The sequence below is a fragment of the Chlorocebus sabaeus genome, chromosome 13 (assembly GCF_047675955.1).
Source record: "Chlorocebus sabaeus isolate Y175 chromosome 13, mChlSab1.0.hap1, whole genome shotgun sequence".
NCBI classification, from domain to species: domain Eukaryota; kingdom Metazoa; phylum Chordata; class Mammalia; order Primates; family Cercopithecidae; genus Chlorocebus; species Chlorocebus sabaeus.
Genome location: NC_132916.1, coordinates 69245992 through 69264826, shown reverse-complemented (window position 1 = coordinate 69264826; position 18835 = coordinate 69245992). Strand labels below are relative to the sequence as shown.

The 18835-nt window shown below is 35.6% G+C and overlaps 1 protein-coding gene across 11 annotated transcripts in view; it reads right to left on the bottom strand.

Annotated features, from left to right (window-relative positions):
* The window catches only part of UTRN (utrophin), a 594041-nt gene that overhangs the window by 281511 nt on the left and 293695 nt on the right, over positions 1–18835 (bottom strand). For 10 of the 11 annotated variants that reach the window (XM_073022551.1, XM_073022550.1, XM_073022552.1 and 7 more), the window contains one exon: positions 17836–18025. In XM_073022551.1, the coding sequence (XP_072878652.1) occupies positions 17836–18025 (190 nt within the window). Of the gene's footprint in view, positions 1–11524; positions 12532–17835; positions 18026–18835 lie in introns of those variants that run through there. The other variant, XM_073022556.1, reaches the window with a different exon arrangement.

Sequence of the window (18835 nt, the reverse complement as noted above, 5' to 3'; positions counted from 1 at the left end):
TTCAGCAGTGAATGGTGAGAAAATCAAATGTAGGTAAATATTGTCATTGATTGTTATTTGTTCTTTTTATTTATAGGAAATTTAATATTTCGATTTCCATAATACTCTAGCTCTGCATAGCAAATTCATAAACATTAATACACTGGTTCTATAACAGCTTTCTAAAATATCTGGAATGTAAATTATTCCCACTGTCTAGAAGACAAAACTGAGGACTGTTATGTCACTTGTGCATTACATAAGATCAAACAATTAAGGAATCAAATCTAGATATTGTGATTCCAAATTCAGCATTTTTCCCATTATACTTTACTTGTATTGTATTCTAAATAATTACTATTAAAAGTACATCACTGTGCATATTTTATAGATATGATTTGCATATCACTTAACATAAGCTACCCTAGATAGTACTAAGAATTAAAACTCAAAACTATCAAGTTCTCCAAGATAAAGTAGTAAATTTATCACAATAAATTAGAATTATACTTCCATGACTTTTACCTAATCCCATGGTTTCAAAATCTTACTGCCAATCTAATATTAAAAAGAAAAAGTGTTCAGGGTTGCCTAGGCCTGGGGCAGTGAGGTGGGAAGAAATAGGGAATGACTGCTCATGAGTATGAGGGATTTCTTTTTGCTAAGAGACAAAAATGTTCTAAAATTAGATTATAGTGATGGTTGCACAACCCTGTGAACATGCCAAAAACACTGAACTGTACATTTTAAGTGAATTTTACTGAATTATATAACAATAAAACTATTTTAAAAAGAAAAAAAAACTAGAGTCAAAACATATAGAACTTCTGCTTTACTGTATTAATTTTTAAATCTAAGAAAAAATTGAAATTTAGGCTATTTATTCAATATTTACAAATACTGTTTTGTTCACAGAACTCGAAAACAAGGGATAGCCCCAAATTCAAGAGTTTACAATTCAGAAGTTCAAACAGAAACAAAATAGCTAATTATAGTACCAGGCAAACTTAAATACAAATTCTACAAAAATAAATGCATGTAAGATGTAGTGAAACATACTAGAGTAATCTCCTGGGAGCTTAAATATGGACTACCAGTGGGCTGTATGACCTTGGGCAGCACAAAAAAAATATATTAAAGCACTTTAAGAGTGCTTTATGTAAAGCTCTACATAGATGTTAAGGCACTGCTTCCCTATTTATAAAATAAGGAAACTGGTCAAGTCATTTCTACAATTTCCATAAACTCTAATGTTCTGCAAATCTATAATTTAATTCTAGACAGACCGACTTTTACTGTGAATTATTTTTCATTTTTATGTGAAATACTGTGTAATTCCCTCATCAACTAAGTCATAACATAAAAGTATAACATTTTTGTCACTCCCATACCAAACTGACATCCAAAAGAAGGCTGTTTCCTTTAAAAGAGGCATTCTGAAGAAGTATTCCTTATTTTAAAGATATAAATATTATGCAATTTCTTTTTTAGAATTCCTTTTCGGAAATGCTGTCTGTGTTTGAGTATCTCCAATATTCACAAATATTTTTCCTTTGAAAATGAACTAAATTTTGGAAACAGAAAGATCTGGCATACATAGCTGGCAATCAAAAGGGCAAATTTTTTAATTAATATAAAAATGTAAATGAATGCACTTTGCAGACATGTATGATGGACAAGAATCAGCATACTTTTGTGCTCCATGTCTGAGGCAGGAGAAGAGGGTCTGGAGACAGGGAGCCTAAGGCCAAGCCATGGCTGAGTTCTTGGAATTGGACCAAAAGGAAAACCCTATCTCTCCATTCCTAAGTGACAAGGGGCCAGAGGCTCCTCTCTTTACAAAACCCCTCTACCCTACCCCACAAATGGGAAATGCCTCTGACTGGTCACAGGCAAAGCTTCACTTCAGCCTCTGATTGGTCACAAGCCAAGGCTTCACTTCAGCCTCTGACTGGTCGCAGGCCAATCTTTCTTTCACACAGGGTATTGTAACCAATTGGAAGCTTCTAAGGGTACCTAGGGGTGTCACCAATTTTTTTTAGTTTAATAAAATCCCTAAAGAAAATTGCAATCAGGTCTTTTGGGTCACCTGCTCAAGCCCATTTCTACTCTGTGGAGGGTACTTTTCTTTCAAAAAATCTGTGCTTTCATTGCTTCATTCTTTTGTTGCTTTGTTTGTGTGTTTTGTTCAATTCTTTGTTCATTGCACCAAGAACGTGGACAGCTTGCAGTCAAGACTTTGCATCTGGTAACATGTTTACTCATTCAGTCTATTCCCAGAGTTTTCTGCTCTACTAAAATTCTGTCTACTCCTCAAGATCCATATTAGTACTACATTTTCTCCAAATACTTCTCTGACATTCTAAATTCAGATTTTACTGCCCCTTCTTCCATGTTCAAACAACTTCTAGTTTTATTATACTGTATTTGTTACATCCCATTGTAGAAACTATAGTGATTGGGTTCTCAGTATCTGAAATTCAGACAGTTCTGGGATAGAATATTTGATCCCACACAGGTAAATAATTCAACTTGACTAGGTTTTCAGTTTATATTCTATAACAGGGTTATGATTTTCATCTAACAACTTCATAAAATATTTTTAATTGGTATTGCCTATTGTCTGTGAGGGTACAAGAAATTAGGCATTCAAGCAGGTAGTGGTTATGTAAACAGGTGCTACCTTGCAAGATGGAAATCTGGCAATATATATCAAAAGCTTTCCATTGGCTGGGTGGTTTATGCCTGTAATCCCAGCACTTTAGGAAACTGAGGTGGGGGGATCACGAGGTCAAGAGATCAAGACCATCATGGCCAACATGGTGAAACCCCATCTCTACTAAAAATACACAAATTAGCTGGGCGTGGTGGTGCACCCCTGTAGTCCCACTTATTCGGGAGGCTGAGGCAGGAGAATCGCTCGAACCTGGAAGGCAGAAGTTGCAGTGAGCTGAGATTACTCCACTGCACTCCAGCCTGGCAACAGCAAGACTCTGTCTAAAAAAAAAATAAAAAATAAAAATTTAAAAATTTAAAAAGCTTTTCATTGTTCTGATTCTTTTGGTCCAGTTATGCTATTCTAATAACACACCCTGGACATAATCAGGATGCACTTAATGATGTATAAGGATGTTCATCATGGAATTATTTATCATGAGAACATTGGTAACAACCTAGTTACCTAACCATAGTGGGTTCCCTGAATAAATTACGGTGCAGCCACTCAACAGAATTTTATTTACATTGTTTTTAAAAAATCACAATATAAGACATAAAAAGCATTCATGATGTACAAAGCATTCAAGATGTGTTAATTGTAAAAGGAAGGTTATAAAATCCCAGAATAAAGCTACAGAGCAAATAGCATCTCCCATACTTCTATATCACAACCACCCTGGCCTGCAGAATGCAGCTACACTGTAGTCTTGTAAAATTCTGAAGCCAGAGTAAATACATGATCAGATAATGTTTTCAACTAAAGAAGTTCCCCTTTTTCTCTACCTCTTTAACTCTTGCAACATTTACCCTGAAAAAAAGGAAAACTCATTTTATAAAATTTTTGAGCCAAGAATCAAGAGCTTTTTTTTTTAAGGCTCCTGTATCACTCCTCCTGTATCACTCACAGTAAAGACGACTTCTTTCCTTTGCTTTGTTTAGTTTCTGGCAATGGAATAGGACTTCTTTTTAATATGAAGTTTTATGTCCATCAGCATTATATCAGTTTCTGTGTGGGTTAACTGGATTTTTAGGGGCCATCTCAGAGCCTAATCTGTAATCCAGAAGAGGCTTCATAAATTGAGGAGCATCCTACAGGAGTTTCTATCACAAGCCCCACTGGTCAAGGGAAGTTTTTTGTTGCATTTCCTCAAGCTGAAACTCAGAAAATAACCCCAGGGGAAATTACAAAGATTTATTTTCTCCTTCCCTGAAGAAAGCAGGAGTTTATGGCACCTTCGCAGGTGACTAGGGTGCATCTGAACTCCAGTGAGTCAAAGTCTGCGGGGGCATGAATCCTTTGGAAAAATTCTCTGGCTGACTGTAATGTGAACATCCTTGTTAAGATTTAAGGGTTACTCCAGAGATAAAGATAATGAAGATGATGATACCATCACCACACCCAATAGACATGAGACTGTGCTGGGCATGTCAGGTGGATCATCTCATTTGATCTACACTCAATCGAGGTGGGAGAATAACCCAACCAATAGTGGTAACTGTAACAACAGTAGCCAACCCACACAGCAGTTATGTGCCAGCATTTGTTTTTACCATTTTATCAATATTAACTTATTTAACTCCTACAACAACCGTTTATGTGTGTGTGTGTGCGCGTGCGCGCGTGTGTGTGTAGAGAGAGAGAGACAGACTAATTCCAATCCTATCTTCTGAAAAGGGAACTGAAACACAGAGATGTGGAAGGATTTGCCAAGGTTACATAACTGGTAAGTGGCAAAGCCAGAATTGTTTGAATCTAGTCTCACACTAGACTCGTATGAACGACTAAAATTCCTCAGAACAACTTATTTGTACTTCCTTGTTCCCCATGGAAAATGCAACACTGCATTTTACATTTATGCTGCTTAGCACATATCTTTGGTGCATGACAGCCATTCAATACATGTTTTTTGAATTAAATTTTTAAATATATATATATAAATTTTTCTTATTTTAAACAGCTCAGTCTGTTAAGTTAGTTGACTCCTTTCAGTTTCTTTCTTAGGGAGCTATTATATCCTTTTAAATATAATGATAAAAAACTACACTTGGGTATGGAGAACTGGGTTCAATGAACACATAATTTAATGTTTGTATTATTAAGAACCAAACCAAATTAAGTTATAATCAAAAACCAGAAACAACTATATTAATATGGATGGAAATGACACAATCCATCTTTCTTACCAAAGTGTAAAATGAACTCATTTTTAAAAATCTTTATTTCCTTAAAATTATATAGCCAATACATGAACATCGAACATCGAAATAGTTTTGAAAATAATATATTTCCTTACTTTTAAACTTCTAGGAAAACAAGTACATAGCCACCCACTCAAAACTGTCAGCAACTTTGGAAAGCCGAGGCAGGCAGATTGCTTGAGCTCCAGAGGTCAAGACCTGCCTGAGCAACATAGTGAGACCCTGTCTCCACAAAAAATACAAAAAAGTTAGCCGGGTGTGGTGGCATGTACAGTAGCTGTGATCCCAGCTACTCGAGAGGCTGAGGCGGGAGGAGAGTTTGAGCCCAGGAGGTCAAGGCTGCAGTGAGCCATGATGGCACCACTGCACTCCAGCCTATGCGACAGAGACCCTGTCTCAAAAAAAAAAAAAAAAGCTGTCAGCAATAAAACATCCATTATAGACTATCTCTGTTTCCTTATGTCCAAAATGAAATGGTTGAATCAGATGATTTCCAACATCTCCTCATTCTCCAGAATTCCACGTTTTAAAGGAACATGGAATGTTCTCCTCATGCTCCAGCTCATGTTTTAAAGGAGAGTGTAGAGGCTAAATTTCTTTAGACAAGGAAATGCATATGGAGATAATTCAGAACAAAACAATATCTATTTTCTAGTTAATGTAATCTCTCTTTCTATATCTTCTATACTGAATGACCCATTTTATCCCAACATAATTCCTAAAATGATCTATCTAAAATTACATGTAGAGAGACACTGGCTATTGAAGCAGAAAACCTATGTTGAACACAATTTGCACCACATACTAGCTGAGCAACTACTGGCATGTTCCTTCACCTGCTGATTTGCAAAACAAATTTCTTTTCTACCTATCTCTTAGGACACACAATAATGTAATATTGTTAATATTATATTTATTAATGATGTAATATATGAGAAAACACATTGTAAACTCTAAAATACTAAAAATGTAAGGAAACTGTACTAGCAGTATCAAGGTATTTTCCCATCATGACAGCTAACAGTTATTCTATTGCTGTAGTCAATCATTTTTTCTCTTAATTCTGTTAAAATAAAAACAAAATAGTTGTCTATTGTGCAGACAGTTCAACATCTTCTTCCATGTGATGTTTTTCCAAAATTCTTGCTTAACTTTATGAAGCCACAGTTTCACATAAGCCTATTATTTATTAAGCATTAAAAGGCACTGTCTGCTTTTATAAGTGAGCTTTGTTATAAATTAATCTTTTAGAGTTCCATAGAACTGAACAAACTAGATGATGAAAAATGAAAAGCAACCCTCTGATGCACTTCACATCCTTTCCAATTTCAATTATTTGGACTCATTTACCTCGCCCAGAAATGAAAAAGCTTTGTGAAACTAAGAAAGCCACCATGGCACAACATTTTCTACATTCTTTTATCTCTATGGTAGGAACTCTCCTAATTACTTATTTTGGAGAACTAAAAATGAACTACCAAATATACTAAGAGAAGTTGGTAGTGATCACAGTTAAGAGTAAGAGGAAGGAGCGATGTCTGCACATTTAAAATCTAGCAGTACCTACAGCTAGGAAATTTCCACTTGAAATTTAATAAACTTTGCCTCTAGGAAAACACAAATCATCAACCCTTTAAGTTACAATTATCACATAATACTCTACAAATAAAAGAAGACCTTTTATCTGTATCATTAATACTACTTCAATTCCCTCTCAGAAGCACTTTCTATTTGTTCTAGATTTGTACTAGTATTACACTTCTAGACACACACCAATGACAATGATATTTTGGCCATAAAAGAATTTTAAAATGGTATATTGTAGAAAGTATTAGTTATTTTTAATTGAGTGACAAAGCATTGCATCAGATCTAATTATACTGCTTTCAGTTAATTATATTGACTTTATCCAAGTCATTGATGGCATGACTTTTCTGATTAACAAAATGTTAGTTAATTGGATAACTTTTTAAAAACATAATTTTGACAACACACATCAACTTGGGGAACTACAGCAAAACAGAGGTCCAAGAGCCTTCTAAAATGGCACTTGTGTTCTTGGAAGTCACAGGAATCATATCTGATAGTGGCAGGCAGGGGTGCGGGTGTTTTCTCCTTGATCACATCTCACTTTTGTCTGTAATCTTGACCTGACTAGGAACTGCAGAAACAGAGGCAGAGTAGAGAAAGTAGTCTGTGTGGGCATCCCTACAGTTCCCAGAAAGCACACTTACGACATCCATGGAGAGGGTTAGATGGAGGCAAACCCGTCTACATATGCCATTTTTCTCCATTAAACATCAACCTTCACACACTTTCTGAACTAATCCAACCAAGACTTTCTCATGAAACCAAGAGACAACTCCTCATATGGTCAAGTGGGAATTCTAACTTCTAGACTAGAGGGTTATGACTCTGAGCTCCGTGGTTCAAACAATCTATGTCTGAGTTGATTATTGAGAGAAACTGAGGGAATCCAAGAGTTGACCTTAAAATACATACATCTCAACAATCAGATCATGGTAAAGTAAATCTCCATCGCTCTGGATCACTTCAGGATTTAATTGTTCAAGGAGAGCAGGGTTCTCCATGTGAAAAAAAGGTAGGGAAATGTTTGAGAATAAAAAATACAAAATTCAACCTGTCGAAAATACACCATTCCATTCAGTGTCTTCTAAAAAAACACATACTCAACCTTAACTACCTCTAAATACAGGGAGCTATACATGTAGATGAAAAATAATGTGTGACCTTCCTTCATCAGTGAATCTGAAAACCTGCTGAGAGATTAATGTGCCTTCGTGTTCATTATCTATTACTCATTAGCACTACAAGCAACTACATAGTTCTGTGTTGTCCACACATGAAAACACACACACACACACACACAGCCACAAAGCAAGCCTTTTGTAGACATCGCTGGTCAATCGTGGCTTGTTAGGTAGAATCTTCTGGTCTCTTTCTATTTTTAACAGAATATTCAGAAGTAGCTGCTTTAATACCACAGAAGACACAGTTTTCCGGGGAAGACTTTGAGATCAGCACCACACTGAAAGCTCAAGCCCCCCAGAAGGCCAGGCTAAGAATAGCCATAGTTTCACTCTGTATGTAAATGACTAGTTACTGAAATCGCGTGTGTATACCACATAGAGAAAAAGAATCAACTGGGGTACAAAAAAGCAACAGTAGAAAGTAAGAACAGAATTATACACTACTAATATTTAATATAAGATTTCACCATGGCATATGTGTATAACTTTTAAATGAATACACATCTATATACAACTAGATGTTTAAAATATTTTTGCTGAAGAAACATGATCAGAATAGTTTGGGGGTGACCAAAACCACTTAAGCTAAAATGATTTACACACACATTCAAGCAAATAGAAGTTATATCATTTAAATCAACATTTTCTAAAACGCTTGAGTCATGAAGAACTCAATTTACAGCACTAAATATTTTTAAATTTTTCTTATTATTCCTATAATATTCATATTCCAATCTACTTTACAGGAAACTGCTTTTTACCATGCCCTCAATTGTTAAATATTTTACAGAATTGGCGCTAAGAAAAAAATAAAGAGGACTTATAAAAATCTCTACTGATTTAACACGAACACAAACAATCCATTTCTAATCTAAAGACTTAATGATATAAAACACCCCAAAGTAATCACATAATAAAAATAAATTAAATTCAATATTATTTTTCAAATCATTTACATCAGCTTTGTTTCTATTGTGCTCTATTAAAAGAAAAATTATTTTATAGGCATGAAAATTTTAAAGAAACTAAGCAAACAAAACCATATCTGAGAAAATTAGCATCCAGTGTAGGGTGATTTTAGGTCATCAGGGCAATTTCAATGCTGCTAATTATATGTCCAAGTAAGCAGCACTTACGTTTTTGCTTCCTGCTCAAATTTTATTGGATGTATAACCGAGAAGAAATATTTTTAAAGGCAAAAAATACACGTGAATGTGTAAATAGATTGTGGGAGGGGAGTATATTTTAACTCTGAGAGCTGTGACATGCCTTTTTTCATTCCTCCCTTCTCTTTGAAACATGTAAGAAAACCCACAAAATGAGAATATTCTACACAAATATCTACTCGTGTAACGCACACACTATCTTCTGACAAACAAGAGATGTATGAAAATAAACAGAAAAGACAAGCTGCCACAGAGGGAAAAGTCTAATAAAAGACTAAACAAATAATACCTAAAAAGAATGATCCTAAAGAGGAATTTAAAAGGGGATAAAAATATTCAGACACTGAATTTCAAAATGCCAATATGAATTTTAAATAGTCAAGTTTCCCTCAGATTATGCCACATTTTATTCTCATTCATTTTGGTCTCTAAATGTATTTACAATAGACTGTTTCTATATTTTTATGGAGAAACACAAACTTAAAGCATTTCTTTTCTAAGAAACTAAATTTAGAGAATGTGGGAGGAATAAGGAGACAGAAAGTCAAGACAGCATTTACAATTTAATGGGAAGAGAACTTACAGTGTCTTAAAGCAAATAAATGTCAAACCTATTTAAACTTTTAGATATGACACATGGACTATTGATAATTAAAATATAATTAAGTATTTTTGCCTGGTATAGCTACCTCTATCAATATCAGAGATGGCAACTGTTAATATTTAAGTCTATAACTAAATTTTTATTTATTTCATTAAATTAATATAGCCCAATAACTTAGATCAGTTTTCAAAATATAACCACACAAATAAAATTTATCTGTTACTAGTTTATTTATTTCATAGTAATTGTGCCGCTTCCTAATCTGGATTGCCAGTTCTTTAGGCAAAAATCTCATATTATACTGACACCTGCTGGAAGGTTCTGGAATTGTACATTTCTCATTGCGTTATCCAGGCAGTTGTTAATTTTGCATATGTGAAAGACTACGTGGAATATAGTATTTCAACAGCAAATAATGTAAATTTTAATTTTCTAAATGAAATAAGTAACATTTATTCTAAACATTTAAATTTTTGTGATATCTTTAGGAAATTATAAATCAAGAAGTCTTCCCAAAAAGCACTTCTGATGGTAATTTATCCAATGACTTCAGTGATTTAACTTGTGCCTATTTGAGGTAGACTTAGGAAACTAATTAGCAACTTTCTCCAGTACTTGACTTCTGCTGTTTCATACTTTGCACTAACTTAATACCTTGGATTTTAGAAAAATATTTGGTTTTGTGAAAGTGCACACACAAATGGATCAGGAAAATGATCCTGCTCTTTTAAAAAAAGAATGCTTTATATATTCATATTGGTGGTTAAAAAAAATAAATAACATGAATTAGTGAATGAGCTTTTCTTATCTATTATCAAAATTGCCTTTTCATGAAAAACATAAATGTTTTACCAGGATAAACTTATCCTTTGAAGTGGAGCAAAACACAACACATTGAAATACTTAGGTTTACAAATCTTTGTAACTGAATTAATTAAGTTCCGTTAAGTTTTAATTAACTTCTTATGCAAAGAAAACTCAGTTCTAAGTATTTCTGAAAAGAATACCCCACTACCTGAATCTGTCTCCCAAAACGTCCGGGGGGAAAAAAAAAAAAGTCTCCAGACACCAATACATCTAATCGGCCAAATTGTAAGAAATTACAGTGTGATATAATAAAGTTAATGGAATGCTGCTTCCCATCTCAATCTGCTGCCACATAAGCATCATCTAGATGCCTGGACATGCCATATTGTATATCATCAGAAAAATAATATTTTCTTTGAGGCAGTTGTTTTGATCACAAATGAGTTTGGGCAGCTAACAGAGCAACAAGATACATTCTTGAGAACGGTACTAAAAATATGATAGGAAGGATGAATATAGTACTGTGGTAGTATAAAAATTGCTATTATAATTCTCTCCTTTTATATCAAAACACTCTAATTTTGACACAAGTAATGACATAGTATCACCATAGTTTGAATAAAACTATGATCAAACATATAACAGCTGACTTAAAAAAAATACTGCAGCTGATTGAATGGTTTATGTTCAGGATGACGTAGTATTAGAAATTTGCAACTGTCAAACAAGTTGCCTCCTGTAAGTCTACTTAATTCACCTATCCAAATGAAATTAAATTCTTCCAGTGTAACTATAGTATATGGAGATTCAAGAATATGGGGATGTTTTATGATGAAATTAAGTCTGATCTTTTTTAAAAATGTGTTTTAATTTTTTTAATTGAAAAAGCAATTAGCTATAAGAAGATGGAACATTTTTTAAAAATTGACTGAAAGATTATTTGGCACTCTTCTTTGAATTTTACTAAAATTTACATAAGATTAATTAAGATACTGCAAAGTACCACAGAGGTAACAGGTCTTAGTGAATGTAGTAGTTTTGCTATCATATTTTCTCCAAACAGTTCACTAGCCCATCTCGGAAGACAAGATTATGTCAATTGCAAAATAAACTATGTACTAAACAAAATGTAATTATGCAATTCACTTTAACAGATTTCACAATCAGTTACTAAGAAAGGGAATCTTCCTTGATAAGAACCTGAAAGATTAGTTTTTAGAGCCTGAGAAACAGCACAACTGTCAGACACCCGGCATCCTTATTTTCAATCACTCAGTTACCTTACAGAGCTTCTGATACCGAGGAGAAGAAACTGCCATCCTTTGTAAACGATGCAACAAAACCACAACTTTCTGCAGAGACGTTCTCACCACAGCCATCATTTTAAGTTTACCACACTTCTGGAGACACCTCAGAATTTGCATTATAAATGAAGAGCAACGATCATTTCCTCCCGGTCACTGGACAATGATTTGTCAGTTCTCTGAGCATGCTCGTTTCCAGGAAAGCATTTGAAAGATACAGGGGGTTAGGTTCTAGGAAAAAGGAGGCTGGTATTCCTTCAACTTCGCAATTTAAAAAACACAGACAAACGCCACGGAGAAAGCCCCCCAGCAGATGCTCACAGCCAGCACTTGCTCAGCCCGGCATGGCCAGAAATGAAGGAAGTTGTCGAGCAGCCAAGCGCTGCCGGCTGCGGGAGAGAAGTGCGCTCAGTAGCCAAAGAGGATATTAAGTGAAACATTAAAGCTGCAGATAGAAAGCAGACATCCCCTGGGAACAGGGATTCAACATATCACCGCCACCACCACGGTGCATGCCTTGCAGCTGGTTTCTATTAAGAGAGTGGAGCATTCACCCTCTCTAAAGAGGGATACATTCACTATGGAAGAAATGCAGCTCTAGCTGTGCTCTGTGAATTAGTGAACAGGAGACCCTGTTATAAATCTTGAGAAGAGCAGAAGGGTACACCTGACTCTAATAACAACAGCCCATACATTAAGTGCTAAAAAATCACCCGCCAGACAGGTCTCAGCCCAAGATCACCTAAAACAAAACAACAACAATAAAGCAAAACAAAAAATACTTGTAGGGGTTATGTGACTAAGATACCCTAAAAGCAGAGGGATCCAGTGGATTCGCATCTGCCTGCCTAGAAGGAAAGCCATTAAAAATGGAATAGGTTAGGATTTGTCTAATTAAACAGCTAAGCTAATAAAAAATTAAAAGTCTGTAATTGACTACTGAATATTCCAAATTGCCACATTTCCCCTTAGACAGCATCTTCATGATCTCATTTTATTTGCCATAAAGCTGTTTTAATTTTATGAATAGGAAATATGAGGCCATAATTAAATCATATAAAAACCCGGTACAGAATTTTGTGGTTTTATGTGTATATATATACATACTTGAGACATATTCTCTACTGCAGCCTGAATATCATTACAAACATCAACTGGGGTAAAGTACTATCAGGAGATGCGCAAAATAACCCTGGATGATTAAATGACTGGGTCAAAGAGCACAGCCAGATATAGAACCCAGATGTTGCTTATTATCAGTGTCCTGCTCAAACTGGTAACTGGGCTAATGCTGCAATTTCACCTCTGTCTAATGTTGTCATGATTCTTTAAAAGAAATGCAGTATTTTCAAGTATTTGTTTTTCCTCCTTTACTTCATTTGTCTTTCTTAGTCCTTCATGTTAGAATGATTTAAAGTCCTATATTGTGTCTTACAGAACGGTGTTTATCAAGCAGTGTTTTGCCGACTTTATTGGGTCTTATAGAACTGTGTTTATCATGCAGTGTTCTGCGGACGTCTGCCTGTATCTTTTTTCCCTGTAGGTCCATACCGAGAATCTACACTGCCTCCCTCTGGTGAGGCTAACAATGTCACCATATCTGTGTAAAGCCAAAAGTGGAGAACATAGTCGAAGGATAGAATACAAAATGTTAAGGTATTTGGCAAATAGATAGAAATAGATTAGTGATTGTTCAGGGGAGAGGGAATTGGCCGGGAGGAATGGGAAATTGATAGTAAAGGGAAGGGGTTTCTTTTTGAGGAAATGAAAATGTTCTAACTTGATTGTGGTGATGATTGTACAACCGTGAACAGACTAGCAACAAATGAATTGTAAAATTTAAATGAATGAACCATATAGTATGTGAATTGTATGCCAAGAAAGTTGTTATTAAATAAGTATGAAGCTATAAATCTTGTCCTAGAACCAGCAGATGAAGTCCCCATGAGATAGGCATTCACCCCTCAAACACAGTGCTAAGCACGGAGCTGGGCACTGGAGAAAATCTAAAAAAATCTATAATCAAAGTCTGCACATATGAAACAAGAGGATGAAAATGAGGCTAAAAGCAAACATAGGAGATAAAAGTGTAATAATCATAAAATATAAATTGTTAGTGAACAAAACCAGCCACCCACGACGACAACACTCCAGAAAGCAGGAACTCAGGATTTTACCCAGGAAAGAATCAGAGCATCTCAGTTAATTGGTAATGCCAAACGTAAAGCTAAAATTTTTAAATATAATTAAAAGAATAACAATCTTTTAGAATATGAACATGCACATCAAGAATAAATGCATTTGAATTAATAAATTAGTTGGAAGTCAATAATGGGCTTTCACACAGAAGCAAAAAATAAAGTTTCTGCATCTTTGGCCAAATACTCTTATCTGAATACAGATTCACAGTGACAACTGTATATTAGGCATCTCCTCCTGGATGTTACTCCAATGCTTCATTTCAACAAAGTCAAAATGGATGAAATTGCCATCCCCACACATTTCCCACTAACTTGCAACCCTGCCCTGACATTTTCTTCTATGTTCCCAGTCTTAGGCTCTAACAGCACTTGGCAATCTGCCTTTCCCCTTCCTCAGTCTAGGTATACTACTGAGTCATTAGATCTACTACCCCTGCCATTGTCTCCTTTCTGGTCATTAACACCTGTAGCCTGGAGGGCTACATGAGTATCCTAACAGGCCTCTCTTCTGTCACTCTTGTCTAGTTCAAATCCATTCCTCATACCATCAGCTAAATTCCTATAAAGCAAAAATCCTATTGCATCACTCTTGTTACTATCCTTTATGACTTCTCTTCATTGCCACTGAGTTAAAATATAAATACTTGCATGGCATTTAAGACCCTCTATGAGCTGGACTGCTCAGTTCTCAAGGAGCTTGTCTCTCCTGCAGGTCTGCAAAGAATCGGCTTTTCTCTTGCCAAAAGGCCTCTGCTGGGGAATAAAACCTAACAGCCTTGCAGCAGGGCGATGAAACATAGATACATAAATCCAAATCATCATCCATCCTTAACAGAATGGCATGTATCATAGCATACTCCCAAAAGTTAATCATCTTCCATGTGCTTTAGAACTATCCTTATCAAAATTCACCCACGATTCACCTTAAACCGAACATAGAATAAACTGCTTTATCTTCATGAAATACTCCGAAGGCCTTGGATCTGGTTGTCACAAGACATGAAGCAAGTATAAACAGTGAATGTGTCAGCTAAGCAGTTCTACATACACATCCTGTGCATGCAGCACAGATACACAGAGCTCCTTATTCCATCTTCCTTAGTGCACAGAGACTGTGCACCACCACAGCCACCACCACCACCACCACCACCGCCGCCACCACCATGCCACCAGAACTTCTCTGTTATGATTGGCCATGCTTTTTACAGTCATTTTCTCAAACAAACATCTCTCCATTTCCAAACAAGTTTCTATTTTAAATGTCTGTTCACTCATACAAAAGGAGAATCATTAATATACAACACCATAAAAAATCAAAATTATACTGCCTCAGAAAAACTCAGTAAAAGGTAATGAATCTCTAATAATCATCTATCTATATGGTGCTGAAAATAAAACCATAGAATATTTTTTAAACAGAACGGAAAGAACACGTTAAGAGCATTTAATAATGACGCAAGGGAGGAAAAAATCATGCAAATTACTGTAATGTGAAACATTTTAAACATAAATGTACATATTTATCTTTAAACAAAGGAATTTTAGTAGACTCTTAGTAAATGTCCTCTTTATTACTTTCTACCAGCCAAAAGAGACTATTTTTAGCAACACTAAAGTAATAACATATTATAATACATTTTATAAAGCATTATAATGTATTTTAATATTTTTATCAGCAACCTTTCTTTCTTGATGCTGTTTGCCATAAGTAATCCTGTGCTTAGTTATTTTTATTTTGAAAGATTTTAAACATTTCTATTTACATTTGTCTTCCACTGTTTGAATATTCATTAACTATTGAGAAGAGTCTTAGCCATGGTAAGAATATATCCTAAGACAAAACATGTCAGAAGACATTAAACTCTAGAACAGGCCTGTGTTTCGCTGATGGTCATTACCAGGGTTCATTTAAAGCCTCCTTTACTCATTGTGTATAAACTGTTATCTACTCAAGCCTAGATAGCTATTGAAATTAAAACCATTGCATCAATTAACTGTGCACATTTATAGGTCAGGCTTTTTCTTGTTTAAATCATAAAAAAAAAAAAAATCTAGCATCTACCCACACTTAAGAGTCCTCTATGACCTCCTAAAATACAGATGATGACTGAATATTTTATCAATTAACATTTATAGTGTCACTAGTGAGACAAAGGAACAGATTTAATTTTGATACTTGCCTGGTCACACTCATTACCAAGTCACAAATGTATTGTGCAAGGCATAAGAAACAAGCAGCAATGCATTTAAACAGAAATTTTCATCAAATGAATCTTAAGAACTCAATAGCAAAACATCATGAGTTTTCATGCACAGGGACAATTTATAAATAAGCTCATTCCAAAAAGATCTGTTTTTCACATTGTGTAACTTTTCAGTGAAAATAATTTCAAACTTAAATAAAAATTGTAAGAATCAGAGTAGTTCAAAGAAAGACTCTGTATCCTTCATCCAGATCCACACATTTGTTGACATTCTACAAAACAGTCTTTTTGATGTTTTAAGAGAAAAGAGTTCCTAAGAACGGATTTTAAAAAGGTATCAATGCTGAGTTTCATAACGGTGAGTCAAGGTACAAAGACAGCAGTCAATATTTACTTAGGATTTGCACACAGGGCACTGTGTAGGCAACAATATGCATAATATAATCTCTGCCCTTGAAGAACCATGTGATCAACTGGGATAAGAGGAGACATGCATCAACAGACAATGGAGGTCGTGCGCGGTAGCTCAGGCCTGTAATCCCAGCACTTTGGGAGACCAAGGCAGGTGGATCACTTAAAGTCAGGAGTTTGAGACCAGCGAGGCCAATGTGGTGAAACTCCATCTCTACTAAAAATACAAAACCTAGCCGGGCATGGTGGAGCACATCTGTAATCCCAGCTACTCAGGTGGCTGAGGGATGAGAATCGCTTGAGCCCAGGAGGCAGAGGTGGTAGCAAGCTAAGATCGCACCACTACACTCCAGCCTGGGCGAAACAACAACAACAACAACAAAAGACAAAAGACAATGGAACACGTGTTCACAAGTATGTCAGAAATAATCATTGTCAAACTGATGTGAGAATGGCATGGTATAAAGTAATCAGATGTAATACTATGGTTGACAAGGAGACATCCCCATTGAAACAGGTTTTTGTTTTGTTTTTTTGGGGAGTGGACAGAGTCTCGTTCTGCCACCCAGGTTGAAGTGCAGTGGCGCAATCTTGGCTCACTGCAACCTCCACCTCCTCAAGTATTCGCCTCAAGTATTACCTCAAGTAATTCGCATGCCTTAGCCTCCCAAGTAGCTGGGACTACAGGTGCAAGCCACCACACCTGGCTAATTTTTGTATTTTTAGTAGAGACGGGGTTTCGCCACGTTGGCCAAGCTGGTCTCGAACTCCTGACCTCAGGTGACCTATCCACCTTGGCCTCCCAAAGTGCTGGGATTACAGGAGTGAGGCACCGCACTCTGCCTGTATCAGATTTTGAACTGGAAGTTCAAGAGCACTGAAGCAGAACTACTTGAGGGCAGAAAAAGATTCAGACGTATTTCGTAAGATTCCTGCTAATGTTAGTAAATGAAAAGTTTTATATTAGCACGTTTTGTGTAGAAGAAATATTTGAACGTCAGACTACACATACAATCACAGTTATCAAGCTAATGACATAAAAGTAATACCATCATGCCTAATATTCTTAGTTATAAACTAAGCCATAGAGCTTTTGCAGCTTTTATATTAAGTATGTACAATAAATGGAGAAAAAAACTTCACATTAAGGGAAAATGCCCTTATAATTTAGGATTCAATAAAGCTAACTGTAATAGGGCTTAAAATGACAAAAAGCAGAATAGCTGTGAGCCTCTAACTCTAAATAAACACTTATTACTTCCATAAAACAAGGTGGGTTTTTTCCCTCTAATATTAAGTAAAAAGATCTGATAGAGCTTATTTCCAGAAACCAATTATTCACAGGAGAGCACAGATTTCGTCAGAGAATAAAGTGACAACCTCACCTTTTCAGGGTAATACATTTGCATGCAGAGGGATCAAAAGTGCACAGGACAGACACAAGTACTGGTGTGGTTTCCCATGCACTTACCTGCATCTGCTGTTTGAGTTCCCTGGCCAAGATACTATCCTGAAGAGCATTCTCTCGATGAGAGGCATCTGCAAGCACATTCACTGTGGTCTCTGCTTCTTGGATCCACTTTAGGAAGTTTTCCAGATCTCCGCGAGAGGCCTGCACCGTCCTCCACTCAGCCTCTAAGGCATTCTGTCTGTCAGCAATACTGAAAGTAACGATATGACAGCACGGCTCCATTACTTACAGTAGTGACATCCCATATCACACATCCCTAAATAAAAAACTAACAAGCAGCCCCCAAAGGACCTTTTATTCAAGCCACCATAGGTATTTGGGAGATTTATTTGTATGTATGTCTTGAATAATCCTTAGTGGAGGGGTCATGTGAATTCTGAGAAGAGTGAAAGGGGGAGAGCCATAAATATATTAAAATCACATCCATATCATAAAATAATTATAACTACATTTTACAGCTCATAATTTTAAGTTAAATTATTCCCCCATATGTTGTAGGTCAATACAAAAGGCAACTGTATTCATCCAGTCACTGAATCCTACCACTCCTTTAAGTATTAAATATTCATACAGTCAGTGACTGTCAATGCAATTGCCTTTTGTGTTGACTTACATAAAGACAATATCAACAAATATTCATACAGTCAGTGGCTAAATGAATTCTAGGAAGAAATGAAATCTGAAGAAATATTTAAGATAAGATAAAAATAATTGAAACAGCTGACTTTATATATTTTAAACAATTCATATCAATACAAGTTGGTTTCTTATTTAGTAATATTTAGAATGCATTGGACAAATGAGCTTCTATAAATCCTTCATTAAATCTACCTCAAAATTAGAACACAGAGCTATCTTGGAGTTATATGAGCTAAGAGATACACACACCTGTATATTCAACATTTAAAACTTTATATTCTTCAGAGCTCTATAATAAGAAAACAACTCAATTTTTTAAATTAGTATTAATCATTTCACTCCTAGGTATTTAATTCCAAGA